Source organism: Mustelus asterias, chromosome 24 (assembly GCF_964213995.1).
Source record: "Mustelus asterias chromosome 24, sMusAst1.hap1.1, whole genome shotgun sequence".
Classification (NCBI taxonomy): Eukaryota; Metazoa; Chordata; class Chondrichthyes; order Carcharhiniformes; family Triakidae; genus Mustelus; species Mustelus asterias.
The window spans coordinates 42,687,630-42,714,924 of NC_135824.1; the positions used below are offsets into that span (position 1 = coordinate 42,687,630).

At 48.0% G+C, this 27,295-nt stretch overlaps 1 protein-coding gene across 1 annotated transcript in view; it reads right to left on the bottom strand.

The window, feature by feature from the left end:
* Nucleotides 1-27,051, bottom strand: part of nkpd1 (NTPase, KAP family P-loop domain containing 1) — a 66,313-nt gene extending 39,262 nt beyond the window's left edge. Inside the window, 1 exon segment of the mRNA XM_078241070.1 lies at nucleotides 26,902-27,051. Coding sequence (XP_078097196.1) covers nucleotides 26,902-27,051 — 150 coding nt within the window.
* Nucleotides 27,052-27,295: the final 244 nt, after the last annotated feature.

Here is a 27,295-nt window from a genome sequence, read left to right on the forward strand (position 1 = left end):
CTGTGCTTAATGCTCTCTCCACTCACATTGTTTGTACCTTTAAGACTTGATTATCTGTAAAGACTGCATTCTAATCAGTATTCTGTAAATTGAGTTTGTGTCTCTGTATGTCCTGTTTGTGAGCATTTCTCCACTCCACAAACCCCAAGAGGCCAACAGTGAACACAATGAGACAGCCAACGAACCGGAACAGCCAACAGAGAGATCCGCAGTGCATCTGAAGAGGGAAGAGTCGAATTGGACTCCTCCAGAAGGCCGCTGCCCTCGACTTGACATGTATGCCCAAGCCATCAGGAGGTGCGTCAACACCAAATTCATCAGCCGCACTCACAAGACAGCCCCGAACATCACCCAAGCACAACGCAACGCCATCCACGCTCTCAAGACCAACCGCAACATTGTCATCAAACAAGCAAAGGAGGGGCCATCATCATACTGAACAGAACGGATTACGACAGAGAAATGTACCGACAACTGAACAATGAGGAACACAGACAGTTCCCCGCAGATCCGACCAAAGAACACACCTGTCAACTCAACACTCTGACCAAGACCTTTGATCTGGACCTTCAGAGCACCCTCCGTGCTCTCATCCCACGTACTCCCCGCGTTGGAGATCTCTACTGCCTCCCGAAGATACACAAGGCAAACACACCCGGCCGTCCCATCGTATCGGGCAATGGGACCCTGTGCAAGAACCTCTCTGGTTATGTCAAGGGCATCCTGAAACCCATTGTACAAAGAACACCCAGCTTTTGTCGCGACACTACGGACTTCCTACAGAAACTCAGCACACATGGAGCAGTTGAACCAGGAGCACTCCTTGTCACAATGGATGTCTCGGCACTCTACACCAGCATCCCCCACGATGATGGCATTGCTGCAACGGCCTCAGTACTCAGCGGCAACAACTGCCAGTTTCCAGATGCAATTTTACAACTCATCTGCTTCATCCTGGACCACAATGTCTTCACCTTCAACAACCAGTTCTTCATCCAGACACACGGAACAGCCATGGGGACCAAATTCGCACGTCAATATGCCAACATCTTCATGCACAGGTTCGAACAAGACTTCTTCACCACACGGGACCTTCAACCGATGCTATACACTAGATACATCGATGACATTTTCTTCCTTTGGACTCATGGTGAACAATCACTGAAACAACTCTATGATGACATCAACAAGTTCCATCCCACCATCAGACTCACCATGGACTACTCTCCGGAATCGGTTGCATTCTTGACACACGCATTTCCATTAAGGTCACCTCAGCACCTCACTGTACCGCAAGCCCACGGATAACCTCACGATGCTCCACTTCTCCAGCTTCCACGCTAAACACGTTAAAGAAGCCATCCCCAATGGACAAGCCCTCCGTATACACAGGATCTGCTCGGATGAGGAGGATCGCAACAGACACCTCTGGACGCTGAAAGATGCCCTCATAACAACAGGATATGGTGCTCGACTCATCGATCAACAGTTCCGACGCGCCACATCGAAAAACCGCACCGACCTCCTCAGAAGACAAACACAGGACACAGTGGACAGAGTACCCTTCGTCGTCCAGTAATTCCCCAGAGCGGAGAAGCTACGGCATCTCCTCCCGAACCTGCAACATGTCATTGATGAAGACGAATATCTCGCCAAGGCCATCCCCACACCCCCACTTCTTGCCTTCAAACAACCGCACAACCTCAAACAGACCATTGTCTGCAGCAAACTACCCAGCCTTCAGGAGAACAGTGACCACAACACCACACAACCCTGCCACAGCAACCTCTGCAAGATGTGCCGGATCATCGACACAGATGCCATCATCTCACGTGAGAACACCATCCACCAGGTACACGGTACATACTCTTGCAACTCGGCCAACGTTGTCTACCTGATACGCTGCAGGAAAGGATGTCCCGAGGCATGGTACATTGGGGAAACCATGCAGACGCTATGACAACGGATGAATGAACACCGCTCGACAATCACCAGGCAAGACTTTTGCAGCAGTATTTTAAGTTTAAAGTGAAAACTGGAAGTGGGCTGCTAAGGAGTCTGGGAAGGGTTTTTATTTTAACGTTAAAAGTCAGTTACCTGGGAGGTTCCCCCTCATTGTTCCACTGGAGCAAGCTGAGAGGGAGTGATTGGAGGCAGCAGGGCTGGTGAAAGATTAATTGAATTGTTTATTTATTTAATTAGTCAGCTAGTGTGTGTTTTATTTTGGCCTTTACTTTTGTAGCAGTATTTTAAGTTTAAAGTGAAAACTGGAAGTTGGCTGCTAAGGAGTCTGGGAAGGGTTTTTTAAGCGCGTGAAGCATAAAAGGTAGGCTGCAGTATACAGCGGGCAGCTTCGGGAGCGGGCAGTGGAGTGAGTGGGAAGCAGAGTGTGAGCTATAAGGCTTTGGCTCACAGGGCTTAGGCAGAAAGGGCGAGCAGAGGTGAGTTTAAATTCATTTCTGCACTTTCTACCTGGTACTGGCAGGGTATCTAGAGGGGATGGGTGTGCAGACAGTGCAATGTTCCTCTTGCACTATGTTTGAGGTGAGGGACGACGACAGTGTCCCTGCTGATTACACCTGTGGGAAGTGCACCCATCTGCAGCTCCTCCAAAACCGTGTTAGGGAGCTAGAGCTGGAGTTGGATGAACTTAGGATCATTAGGGACGCAGAGGTGGCCATAGACAGAAGCTTCAGGGATACAGTTACTCCGAGGAATGAAAATAGATGGGTGACGGTGAGAGGGGCTGGGAGGAAGCAGTCCGTGCAGGGATCCCCTGTGGTCGTTCCCCTTGGCAACAAGTATGCCGCTTTGGATACGGTTGAGGGGGATGACATACCAGTGGTGAGCCGCAGTGAGAGGATCTCCAGCACTGTGTCCGTCTCTGTGGCTTGGGAGGGTAAGGGGCAGAGTGGGAGGGCAATAGTTATTGGGGACTCGTTAGTTAGAGGGATAGACAGGAGGTTCTGTGGCAGCAAAAGAGACTCACGGATGGTATGTTGCCTACCGGATGCCAAGGTCCGTGACGTCTCAGACCGTGTTTTCCGGATTCTGAAGGGGGAGGGGTAACAGTCACAAGTCGTGGTACACATTGGTACCAATGACATAGGTAAGAGAAGGGACGGGGATTTAAAGCAGGAATTCCTAGAGCTGGGCTGGAAGCTGAGAGCCAAGACAAAACATGTGGTCATCTCTGGTACGTTGCCGGTGCCACGTGATAGCGAGTTGAGGAACAGGGAGAGAGTGCAGTTAAACATGTGGTTGCAGGGATGGTGTAGGAGGGAGGGTTTCAGATACGTGGATAATTGGAACACATTCTGGGGAAGGTGGGACCTGTACAAACAGGACGGGGTGCACCTGAACCAGAGAGGCACCAATATCAAAGACGATGTGGAGTCTGTGTGGGTAGAGTTGAGGAACCACAAAGGCAAAAAAACCATAATGGGAGTTATGTACAGGCCTCCTGACAGTGGTCAGGACCAGGGGCACAAAATGCACCACGAAATAGAAAGGGCATGTCAGAAAGGCAAGGTCACAGTGATCATGGGGGATTTCAATATGCAGGTGGACTGGGTAAATAATGTTGCCAGTGGACCCAAAGAAAGGGAATTCATTGAATGTTTACAGGATGGCTTTTTGGAACAGCTTGTGATGGAGCCCACGAGGGAACAGGCTATTCTGGACTTAGTGTTATGTAATGAGCCAGACGTGATAGAACATAGAACATAGAACATAGAAAGCCACAGCACAAACAGGCCCTTCGGCCCACAGGTTGCGCCGATCACATCCCCACCTCTAGGCCTATCTATAGCCCTCAATCCCATTAAATCCCATGTACTCATCCAGAAGTCTCTTAAAAGACCCCAACGAGTTTGCCTCCACCACCACCGACGCCAGCCGATTCCACTCACCCACCACCCTCTGAGTGAAAAACTTACCCCTGACATCTCCTCTGTACCTACCCCCCAGCACCTTAAACCTATGTCCTCTCGTAGCAACCATTTCAGCCCTTGGAAATAGCCTCTGAGAGTCTACCCTATCCAGACCTCTCAACATCTTGTAAACCTCTATCAGGTCACCTCTCATCCTTCGTCTCTCCAGGGAGAAGAGACCAAGCTCCCTCAACCTATCCTCATAAGGCATGCCCCCCAATCCAGGCAACATCCTTGTAAATCTCCTCTGCACCCTTTCAATGGCTTCAACATCTTTCCTGTAATGAGGTGACCAGAACTGCGCGCAGTACTCCAAGTGGGGTCTAACCAGGGTCCTATAAAGCTGCAGCATTATCTCCCGACTCCTAAACTCAATTCCTCGATTAATGAAGGCCAGCACGCCGTACGCCTTCTTGACCGCATCCTCCACCTGCGAGGTCGATTTAAGAGTCCTATGGACCCGGACCCCAAGGTCCTTCTGATCCTCTACACTGCTAAGAATGGTACCCTTCATATTATACTGCTGCTTCATCCCATTGGATCTGCCAAAATGGATCACCACACACTTATCCGGGTTGAAGTCCATCTGCCACTTCTCCGCCCAGTCTTGCATTCTATCTATGTCTCGCTGCAACTTCTGACATCCCTCCAAACTATCCACAACACCACCTACCTTGGTGTCGTCAGCAAACTTACCAACCCATCCCTCCACTTCCTCATCCAGGTCATTTATGAAAATGACAAACAGCAAGGGTCCCAGAACAGATCCCTGGGGCACTCCACTGGTCACTGACCTCCATGCAGAGAAAGACCCCAGCCACTCTCTGCCTTCTGCAGGCAAGCCAGTTCTGGATCCACAAGGCAACAGCCCCTTGGATCCCATGCCCTCTCACTTTCTCAAGAAGTCTTGCATGGGGGACCTTATCGAACGCCTTGCTGAAGTCCATATAGACCACATCCACCGCTCTTCCTTCGTCAATGTGTTTGGTCACATTTTCAAAGAACTCAACCAGGCTCGTAAGGCACGACCTGCCCTTGACAAAGCCGTGCTGACTACTTTTGATCATACTAAACTTCTCTAGATGATCATAAATCCTGTCTCTCAGGATCCTCTCCATCAACTTACCAACCACTGAGGTTAGACTCACCGGTCGGTAATTTCCCGGGCTGTCCCTGTTCCCTTTCTTGAATATAGGGACCACATCTGCAATCCTCCAATCCTCCGGAACCTCTCCCGTCTCCATCGACGATGCAAAGATCATCGCCAAAGGCTCCGCAATCTCCTCCCTCGCCTCCCACAGTAACCTGGGGTACATCCCATCCAGTCCCGGCGACTTACCAACCTTGATGCCATTCAATAGTTCCAACACATCCTCTTTCTTTATGTCCACATGCTCGATCCTTTCTGTCCACCGCAAACCAGCAGTACAACCACCCAGATCCCTTTCCACCGTGAATACCGAGGTAAAGTATTCATACTTTATAAAAGTACTTAAAGTAAGGGAACACTTAGGAAGCAGTGATCATAATATGGTAGAATTCAGTCTGCAATTTGAAAGAAGGAAGGCAGAATCAGATGTGAAGGTTCTACAGTTAAATAAAGGTAATTACAGGCGCATGAGGGAGGAACTGACAAAAATCGACTGGAAGCAGAGCCTAGTGGGAAAGACAGTAGAACAGCAATGGCAGGAGTTTCTGGGAGTAATTGAGGACACCGTGCAGAGGTTCATCCCAAACAAAAGAAAGATTATCAGAGGGGGGATTAGGCAGCCATGGCTGACAAAGGAAGTCAGGGAATGCATCAAGGCAAAAGAGAGAGCCTATAATGTGGCAAAGAGTAGTGGGAAGTCAGAAGATTGGGAAGGCTATAAAAACAAACAGAGGATAACAAAGAGAGAAATAAGGAAGGAGAGGATCAAATATGAAGGTAGGCTAGCCAGTAACATTAGGAATGATAGTAAAAGTTTCTTTAAATACATTAAAAACAAACGGGAGGCAAAAGTAGACATTGGGCCGCTCCAAAATGACGCTGGTAATCTAGTGATGGGAGACAAGGAAATAGCTGAGGAACTTAATAAGTACTTTGCGTCAGTCTTCACAGTAGAAGACACAAGTAATATCCCAACAATTCAGGAAAGTCAGAGGGCAGAGTTGAATATGGTTGCCATCACAAAGGAGAAAGTGCTAGAGAAACTAAAAGGTCTGAAAATTGATAAATCTCCGGGCCCAGATGGGCTACATCCTAGAGTTCTAAAGGAGATAGCTGAAGAAATAGTGGAGGCGTTAGTTATGATCTTTCAAAAGTCACTGGAGTCAGGGAAAGTCCCAGAGGATTGGAAAATCGCTGTTGTAACCCCACTGTTCAAGAAGGGAACAAGAAAAAAGATGGAAAATTATAGGCCAATTAGCCTAACCTCAGTTGTTGGCAAAATTCTAGAATCCATCGTTAAGGATGAGATTTCTAAATTCTTGGAAGTGCAGGGTCGGATTAGGACAAGTCAGCATGGATTTAGTAAGGGGAGGTCGTGCCTGACAAACCTGTTAGAGTTCTTTGAAAAGATAACAAATAGGTTAGACCAAGGAGAGCCAATGGATGTTATCTATCTTGAATTCCAAAAGGCCTTTGACAAGGTGCCTCACGGGAGACTGCTGAGTAAAATAAGGGCCCATGGTATTCGAGGCAAGGTACTAACATGGATTGACGATTGGCTGTCAGACAGAAGGCAGAGAGTTGGGATAAAAGGTTCTTTCTCAGAATGGCAACCGGTGACATGTGGTGCCCGCAGGGTTCAGTGTTGGGGCCACAGCTGTTCTCTTTATATATTAACGATCTAGATGACGGGACTGGGGGCATTCTGGCCAAGTTTGCCGATGATACAAAGATAGGTGGAGGGGCAGGTAGTATTGAGGAGGTGGGGAGGCTGCAGAAAGATTTAGACAGTTTAGGAGAGTGGTCCAAGAAGTGGCTGATGAAATTCAACGTGGGCAAGTGCGAGGTCTTGCACTTTGGAAAAAAGAATAGAGGCATGGACTATTTTCTAAACGGTGACAAAATTCATAATGCTAAAGTGCAAAGGGACTTGGGAGTCCTAGTCCAGGATTCTCTAAAGGTAAACTTGCAGGTTGAGTCCGTAATTAAGAAAGCAAATGTAATGTTGTCATTTATCTCAAGAGGCTTGGAATACAATTGATCAACAGTTCCAACGCGCCACAGCGAAAAACCGCACCGACCTCCTCAGAAGACAAACACGGGACACAGTGGACAGAGTACCCTTCGTTGTCCAGTACTTCCCCGGAGCGGACAAGCTACGGCATCTCCTCCGGAGCCTTCAACATGTCATTGATGAAGACGAACATCTCGCCAAGGCCATCCCCACACCCCCACTTCTTGCCTTCAAACAACCGCTCAACCTCAAACAGACCATTGTCCGCAGCAAACTACCCAGCCTTCAGGAGAACAGTGACCAAGACACCACACAACCCTGCCACAGCAACCTCTGCAAGACATGCCGGATCATCGACACAGATGCCATCATCTCACGTGAGAACACCATCCACCAGGTACACGGTACATACTCTTGCAACTCGGCCAACGTTGTCTACCTGATACGCTGCAAGAAAGGATGTCCCGAGGCATGGTACATTGGGGAAACTATGCAGACGCTGCGACAACGGATGAATGAACACCGCTCGACAATCACCAGGCAAGACTGTTCTCTTCCTGTTGGGGAGCACTTCAGCGGTCACGGTCATTCGACCTCTGATATTCGGGTAAGCGTTCTCCAAGGCGGCCTTCGCGACACACGACAGCGCAGAGTCGCTGAGCAGAAACTGATAGCCAAGTTCCGCACACACGCGGACGGCCTCAACCGGGATATTGGGTTCATGTCACACTATTTGTAACGCCCACAGTTGCGTGGACCTGCAGAGTTTCACTGGCTGTCTTGTCTGGAGACAATACACATCTTTTTAGCCTGTCTTGATGCTCTCTCCACTCCCATTGTTTTGTTTCTTAAAGACTTGATTAGTTGTAAGTATTCGCATTCCAACCATTATTCATGTAAATTGAGTCTGTGTCTTTATAAACTCTGTTTATGAACAGAATTCCCACTCACCTGAAGAAGGGGCTTAGAGCTTCGAAAGCTTGTGTGGCTTTTGCTACCAAATAAACCTGTTGGACTTTAACCTGGTGTTGTCAAACTTCTTACTTGGAATACAAAAGCAGGGATGTACTTCTGAGGCTTTATAAAGCACAGGTTAGGCCCCATTTGGAGTACTGTGAGCAATTTTGGGCCCCACACCTCAGGAAGGACATACTGGCACTGGAGCGGGTCCAGCGGAGATTCACACGGATGATCCCGGGAATGGTAGGCCTGACATACGATGAACGTCTGAGGATCGTGGGATTGTATTCATTGGAGTTTAGGAGGTTGAGGGGAGATCTAATAGAAACTTACAAGATAATGAACGGCTTAGATAGGATGGACGTAGGGAAGTTGTTTCCATTAGCAGGGGAGACTAGGACGCGGGGGCACAGCCTTAGAATAAAAGGGAGTCACTTTAGAACAGAGATGAGGAGAAATTTCTTCAGCCAGAGAGTGGTAGGTCTGTGGAATTCATTGCCACAGAGGGCTGTGGAGGCCGAGACGTTAAGCGTCTTCAAGACAGAAATTGATAAATTCTTGATTTCTCGAGGAATTAAGGGCTATGGGGAGAGAGCGGGTAAATGGAGTTGAAATCAACCATGATTGAATGGTGGAGTGGACTCGATGGGCCGAATGGCCTTACTTCCGTTCCTATGTCTTATGGTCTTATGGTCTTAAAGAACAAACAAAGAACAAAGAACAGTACAGCACAGGAAACAGGCCCTTCGGCCCTCCAAGCCTGTGCCGCTCCTTGGTCCAACTAGACCAATCGTTTGTATCCCTCCATTCCCAGGCTGCCCATGTGACTATCCAGGTAAGTCTTAAACGATGTCAGCGTGTCTGCCTCCACCACCCTACTTGGCAGCGCATTCCAGGCCCCCACCACCCTCTGTGTAAAAAACGTCCCTCTGATGTCTGAGTTATACTTCGCCCCTCTCACCTTGAGCCCGTGACCCCTCGTGAACGTCACCTCCGACCTGGGAAAAAGCTTCCCACTGTTCACCCTATCTATACCCTTCATAATCTTGTACACCTCTATTAGATCTCCCCTCATTCTCCGTCTTTCCAAGGAGAACAACCCCAGTCTACCCAATCTCTCCTCATAGCTAAGACCCTCCATACCAGGCAACATCCTGGTAAACCTTCTCTGCACTCTCTCTAACGCCTCCACGTCCTTCTGGTAGTGCGGCGACCAGAACTGGACGCAGTACTCCAAATGTGGCCTAACCAGCGTTCTATACAGCTGCATCATCAGACTCCAGCTTTTATACTCTATACCCCGTCCTATAAAGGCAAGCATACCATATGCCTTCTTCACCACCTTCTCCACCTGTGTTGCCACCTTCAAGGATTTGTGGACTTGCACACCTAGGTCCCTCTGTGTTTCTATACTCCTGATGACTCTGCCATTTATTGTATAACTCCTCCCTACATTATTTCTTCCAAAATGCATCACTTCGCATTTATCCGGATTAAACTCCATCTGCCACCTCTCCGCCCACTTTTCCAGCCTATTTATATCCTGCTGTATTGCCCGACAATGCTCTTCGCTATCCGCAAGTCCAGCCACCTTCGTGTCATCCGCAAACTTGCTGATTACACCAGTTACACCTTCTTCCAAATCATTTATATATATCACAAATAGCAGAGGCCCCAGTACAGAGCCCTGCGGAACACCACTGGTCACAGACCTCCAGCTGGAAAAAGACCCTTCGACCACTACCCTATCCTAGGGTAGGGAAATTATCCTAGGAGGGAAATTTGTTACGGCTCTTCAGGGGGGTTTAAACTAATTTGTCAGGGGAGTGGGAAAAGGAGTTGTAGTCCAGAAGTCAGTGAGGGTGGTGAGGTATTGGGGAAGGTGTCAGGGTCAAGGGTGGGTACCGGTAGACAGGAAGGTGGGTTGAAGTGTGTCTACTTCAATGCAAGGAGCATCCGGAACAAGGTAGATGAACTTGGGGCATGGATTGGTACTTGGGACTACGATGTTGTGGCCATTACGGAGACGTGGGTAGAACAAGGACAGGAATGGTTGTTGGACGTTCCGGGGTATAGATGTTTCACTAAGTGTTGGGAAACTGGTAAAAGAGGTGGAGGAGTGGCATTGTTAATCAAAGATAAAGATATGAGTGGTTTAACGGCTGCGGAAAGGCACTTCGAGGGGGATCTGCACACTGAGGTAATATGGGCTGAGGTTAGAAATAGGAAAGGAGCGGTCACGTTGTTAGGAGTTTACTATAGGCCCCCAAATAGTAATAGAGATGTGGAGGAAGAAATTGCTAAGCAGATTATGGATATGTGTGGGGGTCACAGGGTAGTTGTCATGGGGGACTTTAACTTTCCAAATATTGATTGGAACCTTTGTAGGTCAAATAGTTCGGATGGGGCAGTTTTTGTGCAGTGTGTGCAGGAGGGTTTCCTGACACAATATGTGGATAGGCCGACAAGAGGTGAGGCCACATTGGATTTGGTACTGGGAAATGAACCGGGCCAAGTGTTAGATTTGGTTGTGGGAGAGCACTTTGGAGATAGTGACCACAATTCGGTGTCTTTTGTTATTGCAATGGAGAGGGATAGGGCCGTACAGCAGGGCAAGGTTTACAATTGTGGGAGAGGTAATTATGATGCGATTAGGCAAGAATTAGGGGGCATAAGTTGGGAACAGAAACTGTCAGAGAAAGGAACTAATGAAAAGTGGAACCTTTTCAAGGAACAAATACTGGATGTCCTTGATAGGTATGTCCCTGTCAGGCAGGGAGGAAATGGCCGAGTGAGGGAACCATGGTTCACGAAAGAGGTGGAATGTCTTGTGAAAAGGAAGAGGGAAGCTTATGTAGGGATGAGGAAACAAGGTTCAGATGGCTCGATTGAGGGTTACAAGTTAGCAAGAAATGAGCTGAAAAAGGGGCTTAGGAGAGCTAAGAGGGGACACGAGAAGTCCTTGGCGGGTCAGATCAAGGAAAACCCCAAGGCTTTTTACTCTTATGTGAGGAATAAAAGAATGACCAGGGTGAGGTTCGGGCCGGTCAAGGACAGTAGTGGGAACTTGTGTATGGAGTCAGTAAAGATAGGCGAGGTGATGAATGAATACTTTTCTTCAGTGTTCACCAAGGAGAGGGGCCATGTTTTTGAGGAAGAGAAGGTGTTACAGGCTAATAGGCTGGAGGAAATAGATGTTCGGAGGGAGGATGTATTGGCAGTTTTGAATAAACTGAAGGTCGATAAGTCCCCTGGGCCTGATGAAATGTATCCTAGGATTCTTTGGGAGGCAAGGGATGAGATTGCAGAGCCTTTGGCTTTGATCTTTGGGTCCTCGCTGTCCACGGGGATGGTGCCAGAGGACTGGAGAATGGCGAATGTTGTTCCTCTGTTTAAGAAAGGGAATAGAAATGACCCTGGTAATTATAGACCGGTTAGTCTTACTTCGGTGGTTGGTAAATTGATGGAAAAAGTCCTTAGAGATGGGATTTACGACCATTTAGAAAGATGCGGATTAATCCGGGATAGTCAGCACGGATTCGTGAAGGGCAAGTCGTGCCTCACAAATTTGATAGAATTTTTTGAGGAGGTAACTAAGTGTGTTGATGAAGGTAGGGCAGTTGATGTCATATACATGGATTTTAGTAAGGCGTTTGATAAGGTCCCCCATGGTCGGCTTATGATGAATGTGAGGAGGTGTGGGATAGAGGGAAAGTTGGCTGATTGGATAGGTAACTGGCTGTCTGATCGAAGACAGAGGGTGGTGGTCGATGGAAAATTTTCAGATTGGAGGCAGGTTGCTAGCGGAGTGCCGCAGGGATCAGTGCTTGGTCCTCTGCTCTTTGTGATTTTTATTAATGACTTAGAGGAGGGGGCTGAAGGGTGGATCAGTAAATTTGCTGATGACACCAAGATTGGTGGAGTAGTGGATGAGGTGGAGGGCTGTTGTAGGCTGCAAAGAGACATAGATAGGATGCAAAGCTGGGCTGAAAAATGGCAAATGGAGTTTAACCCTGATAAATGTGAGGTGATTCATTTTGGTAGGACTAATTTAAGTGTGGATTACAGGGTCAAAGGTAGGGTTCTGAAGACTGTGGAGGAACAGAGAGATCTTGGGGTCCATATCCACAGATCTCTAAAGGTTGCCACTCAAGTGGATAGAGCTGTGAAGAAGGCCTATAGTGTGTTAGCTTTCATTAACAAGGGGTTGGAGTTTAAGAGCCGTGGGGTTATGCTGCAACTGTACAGGACCTTGGTGAGACCACATTTGGAATATTGTGTGCAGTTCTGGTCACCTCACTATAAGAAGGATGTGGAAGCGCTGGAAAGAGTGCAGAGGAGATTTACCAGGATGCTGCCTGGTTTGGAGGGTAGGTCTTATGAGGAAAGGTTGAGGGAGCTAGAGCTGTTCTCTCTGGAGCGGAGGAGGCTGAGGGGAGACTTAATAGAGGTTTATAAAATGCTGAAGGGGATAGATAGAGTGAACGTCCAAAGACTATTTCCTCGGGTGGATGGAGCTATTACAAGGGGGCATAACTATAGGGTTCGTGGTGGGAGATATAGGAAGGATATCAGAGGTAGGTTCTTTACGCAGAGAGTGGTTGGGGTGTGGAATGGACTGCCTGCAGTGATAGTGGAGTCAGACACTTTAGGAACATTTAAGCGGTTATTGGATAGGCACATGGAGCGCACCAGGATGATAGGGAGTGGGATAGCTTGATCTTGGTTTCAGATAAAGCTCAGCACAACATCGTGGGCCGAAGGGCCTGTTCTGTGCTGTACTGTTCTACGTTCTTATGTAAGACTGTTTTCTTCCTGTTGGGGAGCACTTCAGCGGTCATGGGCATTCGGCCTCTGATATTCGCGTAAGCGTTCTCCAAGGCGGCCTTCACGACACACAACAGCGCAGAGTCGCTGAGCAGAAACTGATAGCCAAGTTCCGCACACATGAGGACGGCCTCAACCGGGATCTTGGGTTCATGTCACACTATCTGTAACCCCACGACTTGCCTGGACTTGCAGAATCTCACTGGCTGTCCTGTCTGGAGACAATACACATCTCTTTAACCTGTGCTTAATGCTCCCTCCACTCACATTGTTTGTACCTTTAACATTTGATTATCTGTAAAGACTGCATTCCAATCATTATTCTGTAAATTGAGTTTGTGTCTCTGTGCCCTGTTCGTGAGCATTTCTCCACTCCACCTGACGAAGGGGCAGCGCTCCGAAAGCTAGTGGCATTTGCTACCAAATAAACCTGTTGGACTTTAACCTGGTGTTGTTAAACTTCTTACTGTGTTTACCCCAGTCCAACGCCGGCATCTCCACATCATGACATGAAGAGTTAGCCAGCACTGGGAGAGATTGTGTTTGAGAGGGGGAGTCAGCTCTGCAATAAACAGTCTCTACTGAAGCATTGTGGTGTTAATGTCTTCTGCACAGCCAAGCTTGGGATTGGCCCTAACATCTAACATTGTCTTCTATTCTACTGCCTCTTGTCTTCGAAGAAGAGGTTGACAATATTACCAAAATGGTCTGGACAAGGGGTGCGTCATCACCGCTGAGAGTTGGTTGTATGGTTGGGGAGAGGGTGATGGGCATTTCCAGGGTGCCTACTGCCCAGAGTGCTAGTGATGGCGGATGGCCCATTCCAGGTGCACACAGTTGTGGAAGAGGTGGGTCAGATTTAAATCTGGTGTTGTGAGACTCTTACTGTGTTTACCCTAGTCCAACGCCGGCATCCCCACATCATGGATAATGTTCCAACAGGCACTGAGGCTGGGCCATCCATGCTCAGAATCCCCCTTCCTCACAGGCCTCCTCAAACCAACAGGTCTGTCCCTCCATCCCATGCTATTACACCCAGCGAACAACCAGCTGTATGTGTGAAGAATGGGGGTGAGAGTGGCGGGACTGAATTTACAGTGGGGAGAGGGGAGGTGGGTGCAATTATCAAAGCATCTTAAGTAGAGGAAGTTGGGATGTGGTTAGCGGGTTTGAGGGTTAAGATGGCTGGGCTGTTGAAGAAAGGTAAATTGAAATCAGATTATAAAAGCCCTTCATTTTAGTTTTACTATAAAAAGTAGACGCGGTTAAGGTAATTATAAAGTGCCTTATATGTAGTGAGAATTCACAATGTGCCTGGATCAGTATATGCAAAGGTATTATAAACTGTATAACCACAATTTAACCAAGTATTATGAAATTAAACTGTATTCTTAATGTGTTTTGTAAACCTTGGCCAGTGGGCAATCTAGCTGCTCAGCATGATGGCAAACACAGTGGTAGATAGACCAAAATGTTTTAATACAATGGAGTACAGAAAGGCAGGCTTACTTGTCAGCTTGGGAAATACAGGAGCAAGTTTAATTAGAGGTCTGGAATGTATGGGAGTACATTGACTCCTGGGTATCAAGGCTGATGCAGTCTCTCAAGCTGATAAGAGAGGCCAGATTCGGGCAAAAGAATGGCCCCTTTTGCCAGTTAAAATTCACAGATGTTAGCTGTGGCCTTGGATATACCAGATGTATGTGGGTTAGGTTTCCTAAGTAACAGGGTAGGAACCTTAGGTGCAATGAGTTAATGATCTCCCAATCCTGTTGACAGGTGGAACATTATTGGCTAAGGTAATACTGTGTAATATTGTAATTGGACCCTCCAGTTGGGTGACAGGCTGGGCGGGATATTGAAGTGTTCAGGAAAGTTTATCAATTCTACGTCTGTAATGTTAAGTAAGAGACGATAGACAGTGTTCATCAGCTATTCTCTCTCTTGATGCATGCATTAGCAAATTAAATTCCTTTTCATTCTTTAACTGCATGCTGTCATTCGTAATCTATGTATTGGTTGAGTGAAATCGACTGAGTACAAGACACCCCAATGGGACACCTCAGAAAATTCCTCTTACAGCTGCAAACTCAGAGGAGAGCCAGTGAGGTGGGGCTGGGGGGGTGGGGAGGGGGGGGGAGGGGGGAGAGGGGGGGAGGGGGGGTGGGGGGGGGTGGGTATGGGCAGAGGCATGGGAGGGGGCAGAGAGAAAATGAACAAATGAAGAGGGAAGAAATCCACGTTTAAAGCTGACCCATCCTGAGGTCGAAATCTTCAGCTGACGAGTTTCTGCCTTCTTAAAGAGCCCTGACACTGGGAAAGGAAACCTGGGCTGGTGGTTGTCCATTAGACATATCCTGAAGGGTCCACTAAGGTTGGTGGGGGGTGCCTGTGAGTTATTGAGTGAGCATGTTAACTCATAGAGAGGCATGACATCAATGAGCATAACTTTGCATATCAGATCACTGAGCCACTTAGGGGGGAGGCATTGACCTCGTGGTGTTATCGCTAGACTATTAATCCACAAACTCAGTTAATGTTCTGGGAACCCGGCAGAACCCGGTGGGATTTGAATTCAATAAAAATATCTGGAATTCAGAATCTACTGATGACCATGACATTGTCAACTATTGGGAAAACCCCATCTGGTTCACTGGTGTCCTTTAGGGGAGGAATTCTGCCATCCTTACCTGGTCTGGTCTGGATGTGACTCCAGAGCCACAGCAATGTAGTTGACTCTCAACTGCCATCCAAGGGCAACTAGGGATGGGCAATGAATGCTGGCCAAGCAGCGATGGCCATGTCCCATGAATCAATTAAAAAAGTTGATTAACATTCGTTCAGCTTGACAGTTGAGCCAAATATGCCTGCTTACACACCACTGATGGGTGTGAGTGCTACTGATGACCAATCAGCAGGTGACCCCTTGTATGTTGACCTCCCTATTCTTTGAGTGCCATCGTTTCCCTTCATCATTCTCTCATAGGGTGAGCATATACACCCTCCCTGACAGGGAAAAGGCAGAAATTCTCAGCAGAGCATCCTACTCCATCAGACATGGGTGCTGTGGCATCCTTACAGGGCCCTTCCTCTCCACTTCTTGATAGGGTAGGATACAGGCCCTTACAGTGACCCATTTGCAGCTGCCTGCACCTTACATGACTGTTCAGGAGACATTCCAGGAGACTGTTAGGGAATGACCCTCAACGTGATGGCCAGCACAGTGTCCATTGAGACACTGCTACCGAAGTTGAATGGGCAAAGGGTCAACTCTTTGAGTTGATCTGTCACTGTTCCCCCTCTCTCTTTGTTCCCATGCAGTGTGTAAAGAGTGAGAGAGAGAGAGAGAGAGATGGAGCCTGTGGAACTGGCTATCATAGAAATCATCATAGAAATCATAGAAACCCTACAGTGCAGAAGGAGGCCATTCGGCCCATCGAGTCTGCACCGACCACAATCCCACCCAGGCCCTACCCCCACTTCTGGTGCATTAAGAGAAGAGAAGACATCAGCATTGGTGTCTGGATCTCCAAAGGCAGGAGCAGAACCCTGAGGAGGAACCAATGGCAGTGTCTGCTCCACTGCCACGGTGGGGGGTGGGGGGTGTGGGGGGGTGGCGGGGGGGTAGGGGTGGGGGTGGGGGGTGGGGGTGGGGGTGGGGGTTTGGGGGTGTGGGGGGGTGGGGGGGTGGGGGTGGGGGGGTGGGGGAGTGGGGGAGTGGGGGGGTGGGGGGGGAGGGTGGGGGTGGAGGGTGGGGGGGGTGGGGGTGGGGGGGGGTGGGGGGTGGGGGTGGGGGTGGTGGGGGGGGTGGGGGGTGGGGGTGGGGGGTGGGGGGGTGGGGGGGTGGGGACCTCCGAGAATGGTTGCTTGGAGGCAGCTTCCATGGCTCAGTGTCCACCGATGCCACCTGACTTTCCTAGAAATGAGTGTGATGAGGGCAAATCCACGTCTGGCATGTGGGGGGCTTTTAAAAGCCAGTTGATTGAAATGTAATACAGACGTGTCCCTGCAAAAATGAAGGATCGAATTGGCAGGATTCGGGAACCATGGATGACAAGGAAAATTGAAAGCTTAGTCAAAAGGAAAAAGGAAGCATGCGAGAGGTCTAGGCAACTAAAAACTGATGAAGCCCTTGAAGCTTATAAGAAAGTAGGAAGGAGCTTAAACGCGGAATTAGGAGGGATAGAACCATAGAACCATAGAAAATCACAGCTCAGAAACAGGCCTTTTGGCCTTTCTTGTCTGTGCCGAACCATTTTTTGCCAATCCCACTGACCTGCACTTGGACCATATCCCTCCACACCCCTCTCATCCATGAACCCGTCCAAGTTTTTCTTAAATGTTAAAAGTGACCCCGCATTTACCACTTTATCCAGCAGCTCATTCCACACTCCCACCACTCTCTGCGTGAAGAAGCCCCCCCTAATATTCCCTTTAAACTTTTCTCCTTTCACCCTTAACCCATGCCCTCTGGGTTTTTTCTCCCCTAGCCTCAGTGGAAAAAGCCTGCTTGCATTCACTCTATCTATACCCATCAAAATCTTATACACCTCTATCAAATCTCCCCTCAATCTTCTACGCTCCAGGGAATAAAGTCCCAACCTATTCAATCTCTCTCTGTAACTCAGCTTCTCAAGTCCCGGCAACATCCTTGTGAACCTTCTCTGCACTCTTTCAATCTTATTTACATCCTTCCTGTAACTAGGTGACCAAAACTGTACACAATACTCCAAATTCGGCCTCACCAATGCCTTATATAACCTTACCATAACACTCCAACTTTTATACTCGATACTCCGATTTATAAAGGCCAATGTACCAAAGGCACTCTTTACGACCCTATCCACCTGTGACGTCACTTTTAGGGAATTCTGTACCTGTATTCCCAGATCCCTCTGTTCAACTGCACTCTTCAGAGTCCTACCATTTACCCTGTACGTTCTACTTTGATTTGTCCTTCCAAAGTGCAATATCTCACATTTGTCTGCGTTAAATTCCATTTGCCATTTTTCAGCCCATTTTTCTAGTTGGTCCAAATCCCTCTGCAAGCTTTGAAAACCTTCCTCACTGTCCACTACACCTCCAATCTTTGTATCATCAGCAAACTTGCTGATCCAATTGACCACATTATCATCCAGATCATTGATATAGATGACAAACAACAATGGACCCAACACCGATCCCTGCGGCACACCACTAGTCACAGGCCTCCACTCAGAGAAGCAATCCTCCACAACCACTCTCTGGCTTCTTCCATTGAGCCAGTGTCTTATCCAATTTACTACCTCCCCATGTATACCTAGCGACTGAACCTTCCTAACTAACCTCCCATGAGGGACCTTGTCAAAGGCCTTGCTGAAATCCAGGTAGACAACATCCACCACCTTCCCTTCATCCACTTTCCTGGTAACCTCCTCGAAAAACTCTAATCGATTGGTCAAACATGACCTATCACGCACAAAGCCATGTTGACTCTCCCTAATAAGTCCCTGTCTATCCAAATATTTGTAGATCCTATCCCTTATCACACCTTCCAATAACTTGCCCACCACCGACGTCAAACTTACTGGCCGATAATTTCCCGGATTTCTTTTGGAACCTTTTTTAAACAACGGAACAACATGAGCCACCCTCCAATCATCCGGCACCTCCCCCATGAATACTGACATTTTAAATATGTCTGCCAGGGCCCCTGCAAGTTCAACACTAGCTTCCCTCAAGGTCCGTGGGAATACGCTGTCCGGTCCTGGGGATTTATCCACTCTGATTTGCCTCAAGACAGCAAGCACCTCCTCCCCTTTAATCTGTAAAGGTTCCATGGCCTCCCTACCAGTTTGCCCTATTTCCGTAGACTCCATGCCCGTTTCCTCAGTAAATACGGATGCAAAAAAACCATTTAGTATCTCCCCCATCTCTTTTGGTTCCATACACAGTCTACCACTCTGGTCTTCAAGAGGACCAATTTTATCCCTCACTATCCTTTTGCTCCTAACATACCTATAGAAGCTCTTTGGATTTTCCTTCACTCTGTCTGCCAAAGCAACCTCATGTCTTCTTTTAGCCCTCCTGATTTCCCTCTTAAGTAGCTTCTTGCACTTTTTATACTCCTCGAGCATCTGATGTGTTCCTTGCTGCCTGTACATTTCATACAACTCTCTCTTCCTCTTAATCAGTGTTACAATCTCCCTCGAGACCCAAGGTTCCTTATTCCTATTTACTTTGCCTTTAATCCTGACAGGAACATACAAACTCTGCACTCTCAAAATTTCTCCTTTGAAGGCCTCCCACTTTCCATTTACATCCTTACCAGAGAACAGCCTGTGCCAATCCACACTTCCCAGATCCCTTCTCATTTCATCAAATTTGGCCTTTTTCCAGTTCAGAACTTCAACCCGAGGACCAGATCTATCTTTATCCACGATCAGGTTGAAACTAATGGCATTATGATCACTGGATCCAAAGTGTTCCCTCACACTCACATCCATCACCTGCCCTAACTCATTTCCCAACAGGAGATCCAATATCGCATCCTCTCTAGTTGGCACCTCTATATACTGATGTAGAAAATTCTCCTGAACACATTTTGCAAACTCTACCCCGTCTAAACCTTTAACAGTATGCGAGTCCCAATCTATATGTGGAAAATTAAAATCCCCTACTATCACAACTTTGTGTTTCTTGCAGTTGTCAGCTATCTCTCCGCTGATTTGCTCCTCCAATTCTCGCTGACTATTGGGTGGTCTATAATACAAACCCATTAATGTGGTCATACCTTTCCTGTTTCTCAGCTCCACCCATAGGGCCTCTGTAGACAAGCTCCCTAATCTATCCTGCCTGAGTACCGCTGTAACATTTTCCCTGACCAACAATGACCATGTTGATGAAAGAGGCCATGAAATGTCTTTAGCAAACGGGGTCAAGGAGAATCCCAAGGCTTTTTATGCATATATTCAGAACAAGAGGGTAGCAAGAGAAAGAGTAGGCCCACTGGAGGACAATGGAGGGAAGTTAATGCATGGAGCCCCAGGAAGTGGGTGAGATCCTTAATGACTACTTTTTATCAGTATTCATCAAGGAGAAGGACATGACAGATGTTAAGGTCAGGAAAAGGTGTGTGAACCTCGAGAGAATGTCAGTATCTCGAAGGACAAAGTGTTGGGTATCCTAAATTGCATTAAGGTTGACAAGTGCCCAGGGCCGGATGGGATCTATCATCCCAGGTTGCTATGGGAGGCAAGGGAAGAAACAGCAGGGCCTTTAACAGATATTTTCACATCCTCTTTGACCACAGGGTAGGTCCGGAGAAGAGACAATGTTGTTCCCTTGTTTAAGAAAGGAAGCAAGGAAAATCCAGGAAATATAGGCCGGTGAGCCTGATATCTGAGCTGGGGAAGCTGTTGGAGAAGGTATTGAGGGACAGGGTATATGCACATTTGGAAGAAGATGGACTAGTTAGTGACAGGCAGCATGGTTTTGTATGGGGAAGGTCATGTCTCACCAACTTGATTGAGTTTATTAAAGATGCGACAAAGATAGTGAGGGAAGGGCTGTGGATGTAGTTTATATGGACTTTAGTAAGGCGTTTCTCAATATCCCACATGGCAGACTGGTACAAAAACTAAAATCATATGAGATTCGGGTGGGCTGGCTAGATGGATACAGAACTGGCTTGGTCATAGAAGACAGAGAGTTGCGGTGGAAGGGTATTTTACAGAATGGAGATCTGTAGCTAGTGGTGTTCTGCAGGGATCAGTACTGGGACCTCTTGTTGTTTGTACTATATATATAAATAATCTGGAGGAAAATGTGGGTGGTCTGATTTGTAAGTTTGCGGATGACACAAAGATTGGTGGAGTTGCTGATAATGCCGGGGATTGTCAGAGGATACAACAGGATATAAATAGATGGAGTCTTGGGCACAGAAATGGCAGATGGAGTTTAATCTGGACAAATGCGAGGTGATGCATTTTGGAGGATCAAATTTAGGTGTGAATTATACTGTAAATGGCAGAACCCTGAGGAACATTAACATACAGAGGGTTCTGGGCGTGTAGGTCCACAGTTCCCTAAAAGTGGCAAGGTGATTAAGAAGGCATATGGCATGCTTGCCTTCATCAGCTGGGGCATTGAGTACAAGAGCTGGGAAATCATGTTGCAGCTATATAAAACCTTGATTAGGTTGCATTTGGAGAACTGCGTGCAGTATAAAAACAGATAGCAAAAGTTCCTACAAATATATAAAACAAAAGTGGCTAAGGTAAAAATGTTGGTCCTGTAGGATGGCCAATGGCCAAGGCATTGAACAGGTATTTTGTGTCGGTCTTCACAGTGGAAGACACAAATAACATGCCAAAGATTGATGACAAGGAGGCAATGGCAGAGGACCGAAAAATTATCATTATCACTAAAGAGATAGTGTTGGGCAAGCTAAAGGTAGACAAGTCTCCTGGTCCTGACGGAATGCATCCAGGGTACTAAAAGAGATGGTGGGGGCAATAGCACTTGTGGTAATTTACCAAAATTTGCTGGACCCTAGGGCAGTTCTGGCAGATTGGAAAACAGCAAATGCGACGCCACTGTTTAAAAAAGGAGGTAGTCAAAAGGTGAGGAACTATAGGCCAGTTAGCTTAACTTCTGTAGTAGGGAAACTGCTTGAATCTATCATCAAGGAAGAATAGCGAGACATCTCGATAGAAATTGTCCCGTTGGGCAGACGCAGCATGGGTTCATGAAAGGCAGGTCATGTTTAGCTTATTTACTGGCATTCTTTGAGGACATTATGAGCGCAGTGGAAAGGGGAACCTGTGGATGTGGTGTATCTGGATTTCCAGAAGGCATTTGACAAGGTGCCACACCAAAGGCTGCTGCATAAGATAAAGGTGCATGGCATTATGGGTAATGTATTAGCATGGATAGAGGATTGGTTAACTAACAGAAAGCAAAGAGCGAGGATAAAGGTGTGTTTTTCTGGTTGGCGATCAGTGACTAGTGGTGTGCCTCAGGGATCAGTGTTGGGACCGCAATTGTTTACAATTTACATAGATGATCTGGAGTTGGGGACCAAGTGCATTGTGTCAAAGTTCACAGATGACACTAAGATGAGTGGCAGAGCAAAGTGTGCAGAGGACGCTGAAAGTCTGCAAAGGGATATAGTTAGTCTAAGTGAGTGGGCGAGGGTCTGGCAGATGGAGTACAATGTTGGTAAATGTGAGGTCATCCATTTTGGTAGGAATAACAGCAAAATGGACTATTATTCAAATGGTAAAAAATTGCAGCATGCTGCTGTGCAGAGGGATCTGGGTGTCCTTGTGCATGAATTACAAAAAGTTGGTTTGCAGGTGCAGCAGGCAATTAAGAAGGCAAATGGAATTTTGTCCGTCATTGATAGAGGGATGGAGATTAAAAACAGTGAGGTTATGTTGCAGCTGTATAAGGTGCTGGTGAGGCCACACCTGGAGTACTGTGTACAGTTTTGATCTCCTTACTTGAGAAAGGATGTACTGGCATCGGAGGGGGTGCAGAGGAGATTCACGAGGTTGATTCTGGAGTTGAGAGGTTTGGCTTATGAGGAGATACTGAGTAGACTGGGACTATACTCATTGGAATTTAGAAGAATGAGCGGGGATCTTATAGAAACATATAAAATTATGAAGGGAATAGATAAGATAGAAGCAGGGAGGTTGTTTCCACTGGTGGGAAAATAGAACTAGGGGGCATAGCCTCAAAATAGAGTGAGCAGATTTAGGACTGAGTTGAGGAGGAACTTCTTCACCCAAAGGGTTGTGAATCTGTGGAATTCCCAGCCCAGTGAAGCAGTTGAGGCTACCTCATTGAATGTTTTTAAGACAGATAGATAGATTTTTGAACAGTAAAGAAATTAAGGGTTATGGTGAGTGAGTGGGTAAGTGGAGCAGAGTCCACGCAAAGATCAGCCATGATCATGATGGCACAGTGGTTAGCACTGCTGCCTCAGAGCGCCAGGGACCCAGTTCGAAACTCAGCTTCGGCCACTGTCTGTGTGGAGTTTGCACGTTCTCCCTGTATCTTCATGGGTTTCCTCTAGGTACTCCAATTTCTTTCCACAGTTCAAAAATGTGCGGGTTAGGTGGATTGGCGATGCTAAATTGCCCCTTAGTGTCAGGGAGACTAGCGAGGGTAAATGCATTGGGTAATGGGGACAGGTTTGGGTGGGATTGTGGTCGGTGCAGATTCGATGGGACGAATGGCCTCCTTCTGTACTATAGGATTCTATTCTATGATCTTATTGAATGGTGGAGCAAGCTCAAGGGGCCAGATGGCCTACGCCTGTTCCGAATTCTTATCTTTTTATGTTCTCGTCACCACAGTACCAGAATGATATGGAAGCTTTGGAGAGAGTGGAAAGAAGGTTCACCGGGTTGTTGCCTGGTCTTGAGGGTGTTGGCTATGAGGAGAGGTTGAATAAACTAGGATTGTTTTCACTGGAAAGACAGAGGCTGAGGGGAGACCTGAAAGAGGTCGACAAAATGGTCAGAGATGGATAGTCAGAGGCTTTTTCCCAGGGTGGAAGTGCCAATTATAAGGGGGCATAGATTCAAGGTGAGAGGGGGAAAGTTTAAGGGAGATGTGCAGGGTAAGTTTTTCACGCAGAGAATGGTGGGTGTCTGGAACGCGTTGCCAGAGGAAGTGGTGGAAACAGACACATTAGCAACATTTAAGAGGCATCTGGATGGGTACATGAATAGGGAGGGAATAGAGAGATACGGTCTGAGTAAGGGTAAAAGGTTTTTTTTAGTTTATTTAGGGCATCATGATCAGAACAGGCTTGGAGGGCTGAAGGGCCTGTTCCTGTGCTGTACTGTTCTTTGTTGTTTGTTCTTTTGAGAAACAGTGTCGGTGAAGACTTTGCCTATCCAGGGACACAGTGGCTCACCTGTGCTACTTTCTGCAGTTGGCACTGCGTGTACTTGAAGGGCATTCACTGCCTGTGGCTTTGAAAGTCACCCAAGGCTGAACTAATTCTTCCTAACCTTTCCAATCCTACTGCCACGCCTTGTTGTATTCCCAGGACCCACAGCGGAAGTGGAGGCACCCTGTTGTCTGCCACACGTGTTGTCTGTGATGACTTTGGCAGGCATTGTCTGGCTGGCCGAGGGCTGGAGGAGCCTCGGCCTGCTTTCCGGTGCTGCTGTGGTGCCAGCCTACTCAGCCTGTGAGGCTGGAGCTGATTCAGTCACAGAAGGGAGTCATATGGGCTGGACACTCCTGGAGTCTCCTGGGTTGAAGTTCCCAGGCTATGGACCAGCCTCTCTTCTTCCCTGTGGGTGCTCGTGGGCATCTGGCGTCCTTCTTGGGATAGAAGGGCAGCTGGATTAAGGTCGAGAAGATAGCCATTCTCTGCTATTGGCATTCATAAATGCCTTCAAGTACTTGCACTATGGAGTTCATGCCCTCCACCAGTGCAGGACAGAGGTCTTGCACCAAGATCTCCACTGTGTCTGCCACCCTTGCAGTGTTGACTCGGTTGCCTCAGCTGGGCATGATCTCCTCAGACAAAAGGCATTGGGACTTCTCCATTCGGCCTTTCAATCCACCCTGGCACAATGGAAGAGATGATGTGGAGATGTCGGCATTGGACTGGGGTAAACACAGTAAGGAGTCTAACAACACCAGGTTAAAATCCAACAGGTTTATTTGGTCGCAAACAACACTAGCTTTCGGAGCGCTGCTCCTTCGTCAGGTGAGTGGACGATCTGCTCATAAACAGCAAACAGGGCATATAAAGACACAAACTCAATTTACAGAACAATGAATAATGATTGGAATGCGAGTCTTTACAGCTAATCAAGTCTTAAAGGTACAGACAACGTGAGTGGAGAGAGTATTAGCACAGGTTAAAGAGGTGTGTATTGTCTCCAGACAGGACAGCCAGTGAGACTTTGCAAGTCCAGGCAAGTTGTGGGAGTTACAGATAGTGTGACATGAACCCAAGATCCCGGTTGAGGCCGTCCTCATGTGTGCAGAACCTGGCTATTAGTCTCTGCTCAGCGACTCTGCGCTGTCGTGTGTTGTGAAGGCCGCCTTGGAGAACGCTTCCCCGGAGATCAGAGGCTGAATGCCCGTGACCGCTGAAGTGCTCCCCAACAGGAAGAGAACAGTCTTGCCTGGTGATTGTCGAGCGGTGTTCAATCATCCGTTGTCGTAGCGTCTGCATGGTTTCCCCAATGTACCATGCCTCGGGACATCCTTTCCTGCAGCGGATCAGGTAGACAATGTTGGCCAAGTTGCAAGAGTAGGTACCGTGTACCTGGTAGATGGTGTTCTGACGTGGGATGATGGCATCCGTGTTGATGATCCGGCACGTCTTGCAGAGGTTGCTGTGACAGGGTTGTGTGGTGTCATGGTCACTGTTCTCCTGAAGGCTGGGTAGTTTCCTGCGGACAATGGTCTGTTTGAGGTTGTGCGGTTGTTTGAAGGCAAGAAGTGGGGGTGTGGGGATGGCCTTGGCGAGATGTTCGTCTTCATCAATGACATGTTGAAGGCTCCGGAGGAGATGCCGTAGCTTGTCCGCTCCGGGGAAGTACTGGACAACGAAGGGTACTCTGTCCACTGTGTCCCGTGTTTGTCTCCTGAGCGGTTTTTCGCTGTGGCGCATCGGAACTGTCGATCGATGAGTCGAGCGCCAAATCCTGTTCTTATGAGGGCATCTTTCAGCGTCTGGAGGCGTCTGTTGCGTTCCTCCTCATCCGAGCAGATCCTGTGTACACGGAGGGCTTGTCCGTAGGGGATGGCTTCTTTAACGTGTTCAGGGTGGAAGCTGGAGAAGTGGACAACCTACGGACAAGCCCTCCGAATACACAGGATCTGCTTGGATGAGGAGGATCGCAACAGACACCTCCGGACGCTGAAAGATGCCCTCGTAAGAACAGGATATGGCGCTCGACTCATCGATCGACAGTTCCAACGCGCCACAGCGAAAAACCGCTCCAACTTCCTCAGAAGACAAACACAGGACACGGTGGACAGAGTACCCTTCGTCGTCCAGTACTTCCCCGGAGCGGAGAAGCTACAGCATCTCCTCCGGAGCCTTCAACATGTCATTGATGAAGACGAACATCTCGCCAAGGCCATCCCCACACCCCCACTTCTTGCCTTCAAACAACCGCACAACCTCAAACAGACCATTGTCCACAGCAAACTACCCAGCCTTCAGGAGAACAGTGACCACGACACCACACAATCCTGCCACAGCAACCTCAGCAAGACGTGCTGGATCATCGACACAGATGACATCATCTCATGTGAGAACACCATCCACCAGGTACACGGTACATACTCTTGCAACTCGGCCAACGTTGTCTACCTGATACGCTGCAGGAAAGGATGTCCCGAGGCATGGTACATTGGGGAAACCATGCAGACGCTGCGACAACAGATGAATGAACACCGCTCGACAATCACCAGGCAAGACTGTTCTCTTCCTGTGGGGGAGCACTTCAGCAGTCACGGGCATTCAGCCTCTGATCCTCGGGTAAGCGTTCTCCAAGGCGGCCTTCACGACACACGACAGCGCAAAGTCGCTGAGCAGAAACTGATAGCCAAGTTCCGCACACATGAGGACGGCTTCAACCGGGATATTGGGTTCATGTTACACTATCTGTAATCCCCACAGCTTGCCTGGACCTTCAGAGTCTCAAGGCTGTCCTGTCTGGAGACAATACACATCTCTTTAACCTGTCTTAATGCTCTCTCCATTCACATTGTCTGTACCTTTAAGACTTGATTATCTGTAAAGACTCGCATTCCAATCATTATTCATGATTCTGTAAATTGAGTTTGTGTCTTGAGATGCCCTGTTTGCTGTTTATGAGCAGATCTCCCACTCACCTGACGAAGGAGCAGCGCTCCGAAAGCTAGTGGCGTTTGCTACCAAGTAAACCTGTTGGTCTTGAACCTGGTGTTGTTAGACTCCTTACAATGGAAGAGAGCACTCATCCACTTGTGATGGCCATCTTCCTCTTCAGGTAACTGGGGCTTACCAGCACTGCCCCCTGAGCGAGGTTGGTGACCTTGCTCGAGGATCTCCTCCCCATTTGTGGGTACAGGATGTGCCGCCACTCCTCCATGGCATCCATCATTCTGCAAAGAGATGTCTGACTGAATCTTGCAGCCGATCCCATAGCAGCCATTCTGATTGGTGGACCTTGAAGAAGTGTCTGGGGAGCACTGGGTGGCATTTAAATGGAGTGCCCCTGCTGATTGAGGCATTCAGCTGATGGTGGGGTGGGTCTATCAGAGTCTGCCCACCACAGAAGAGACGTGAAACCCATTGTGGTGAACCATTGTTGGTTACCACCAGGAGTGCTGAGCCATGGTTTGGCCAGCACTATGAGTCTGTAGATATGTTACTGTTGGGGTTAGGGTTGGGCTGTT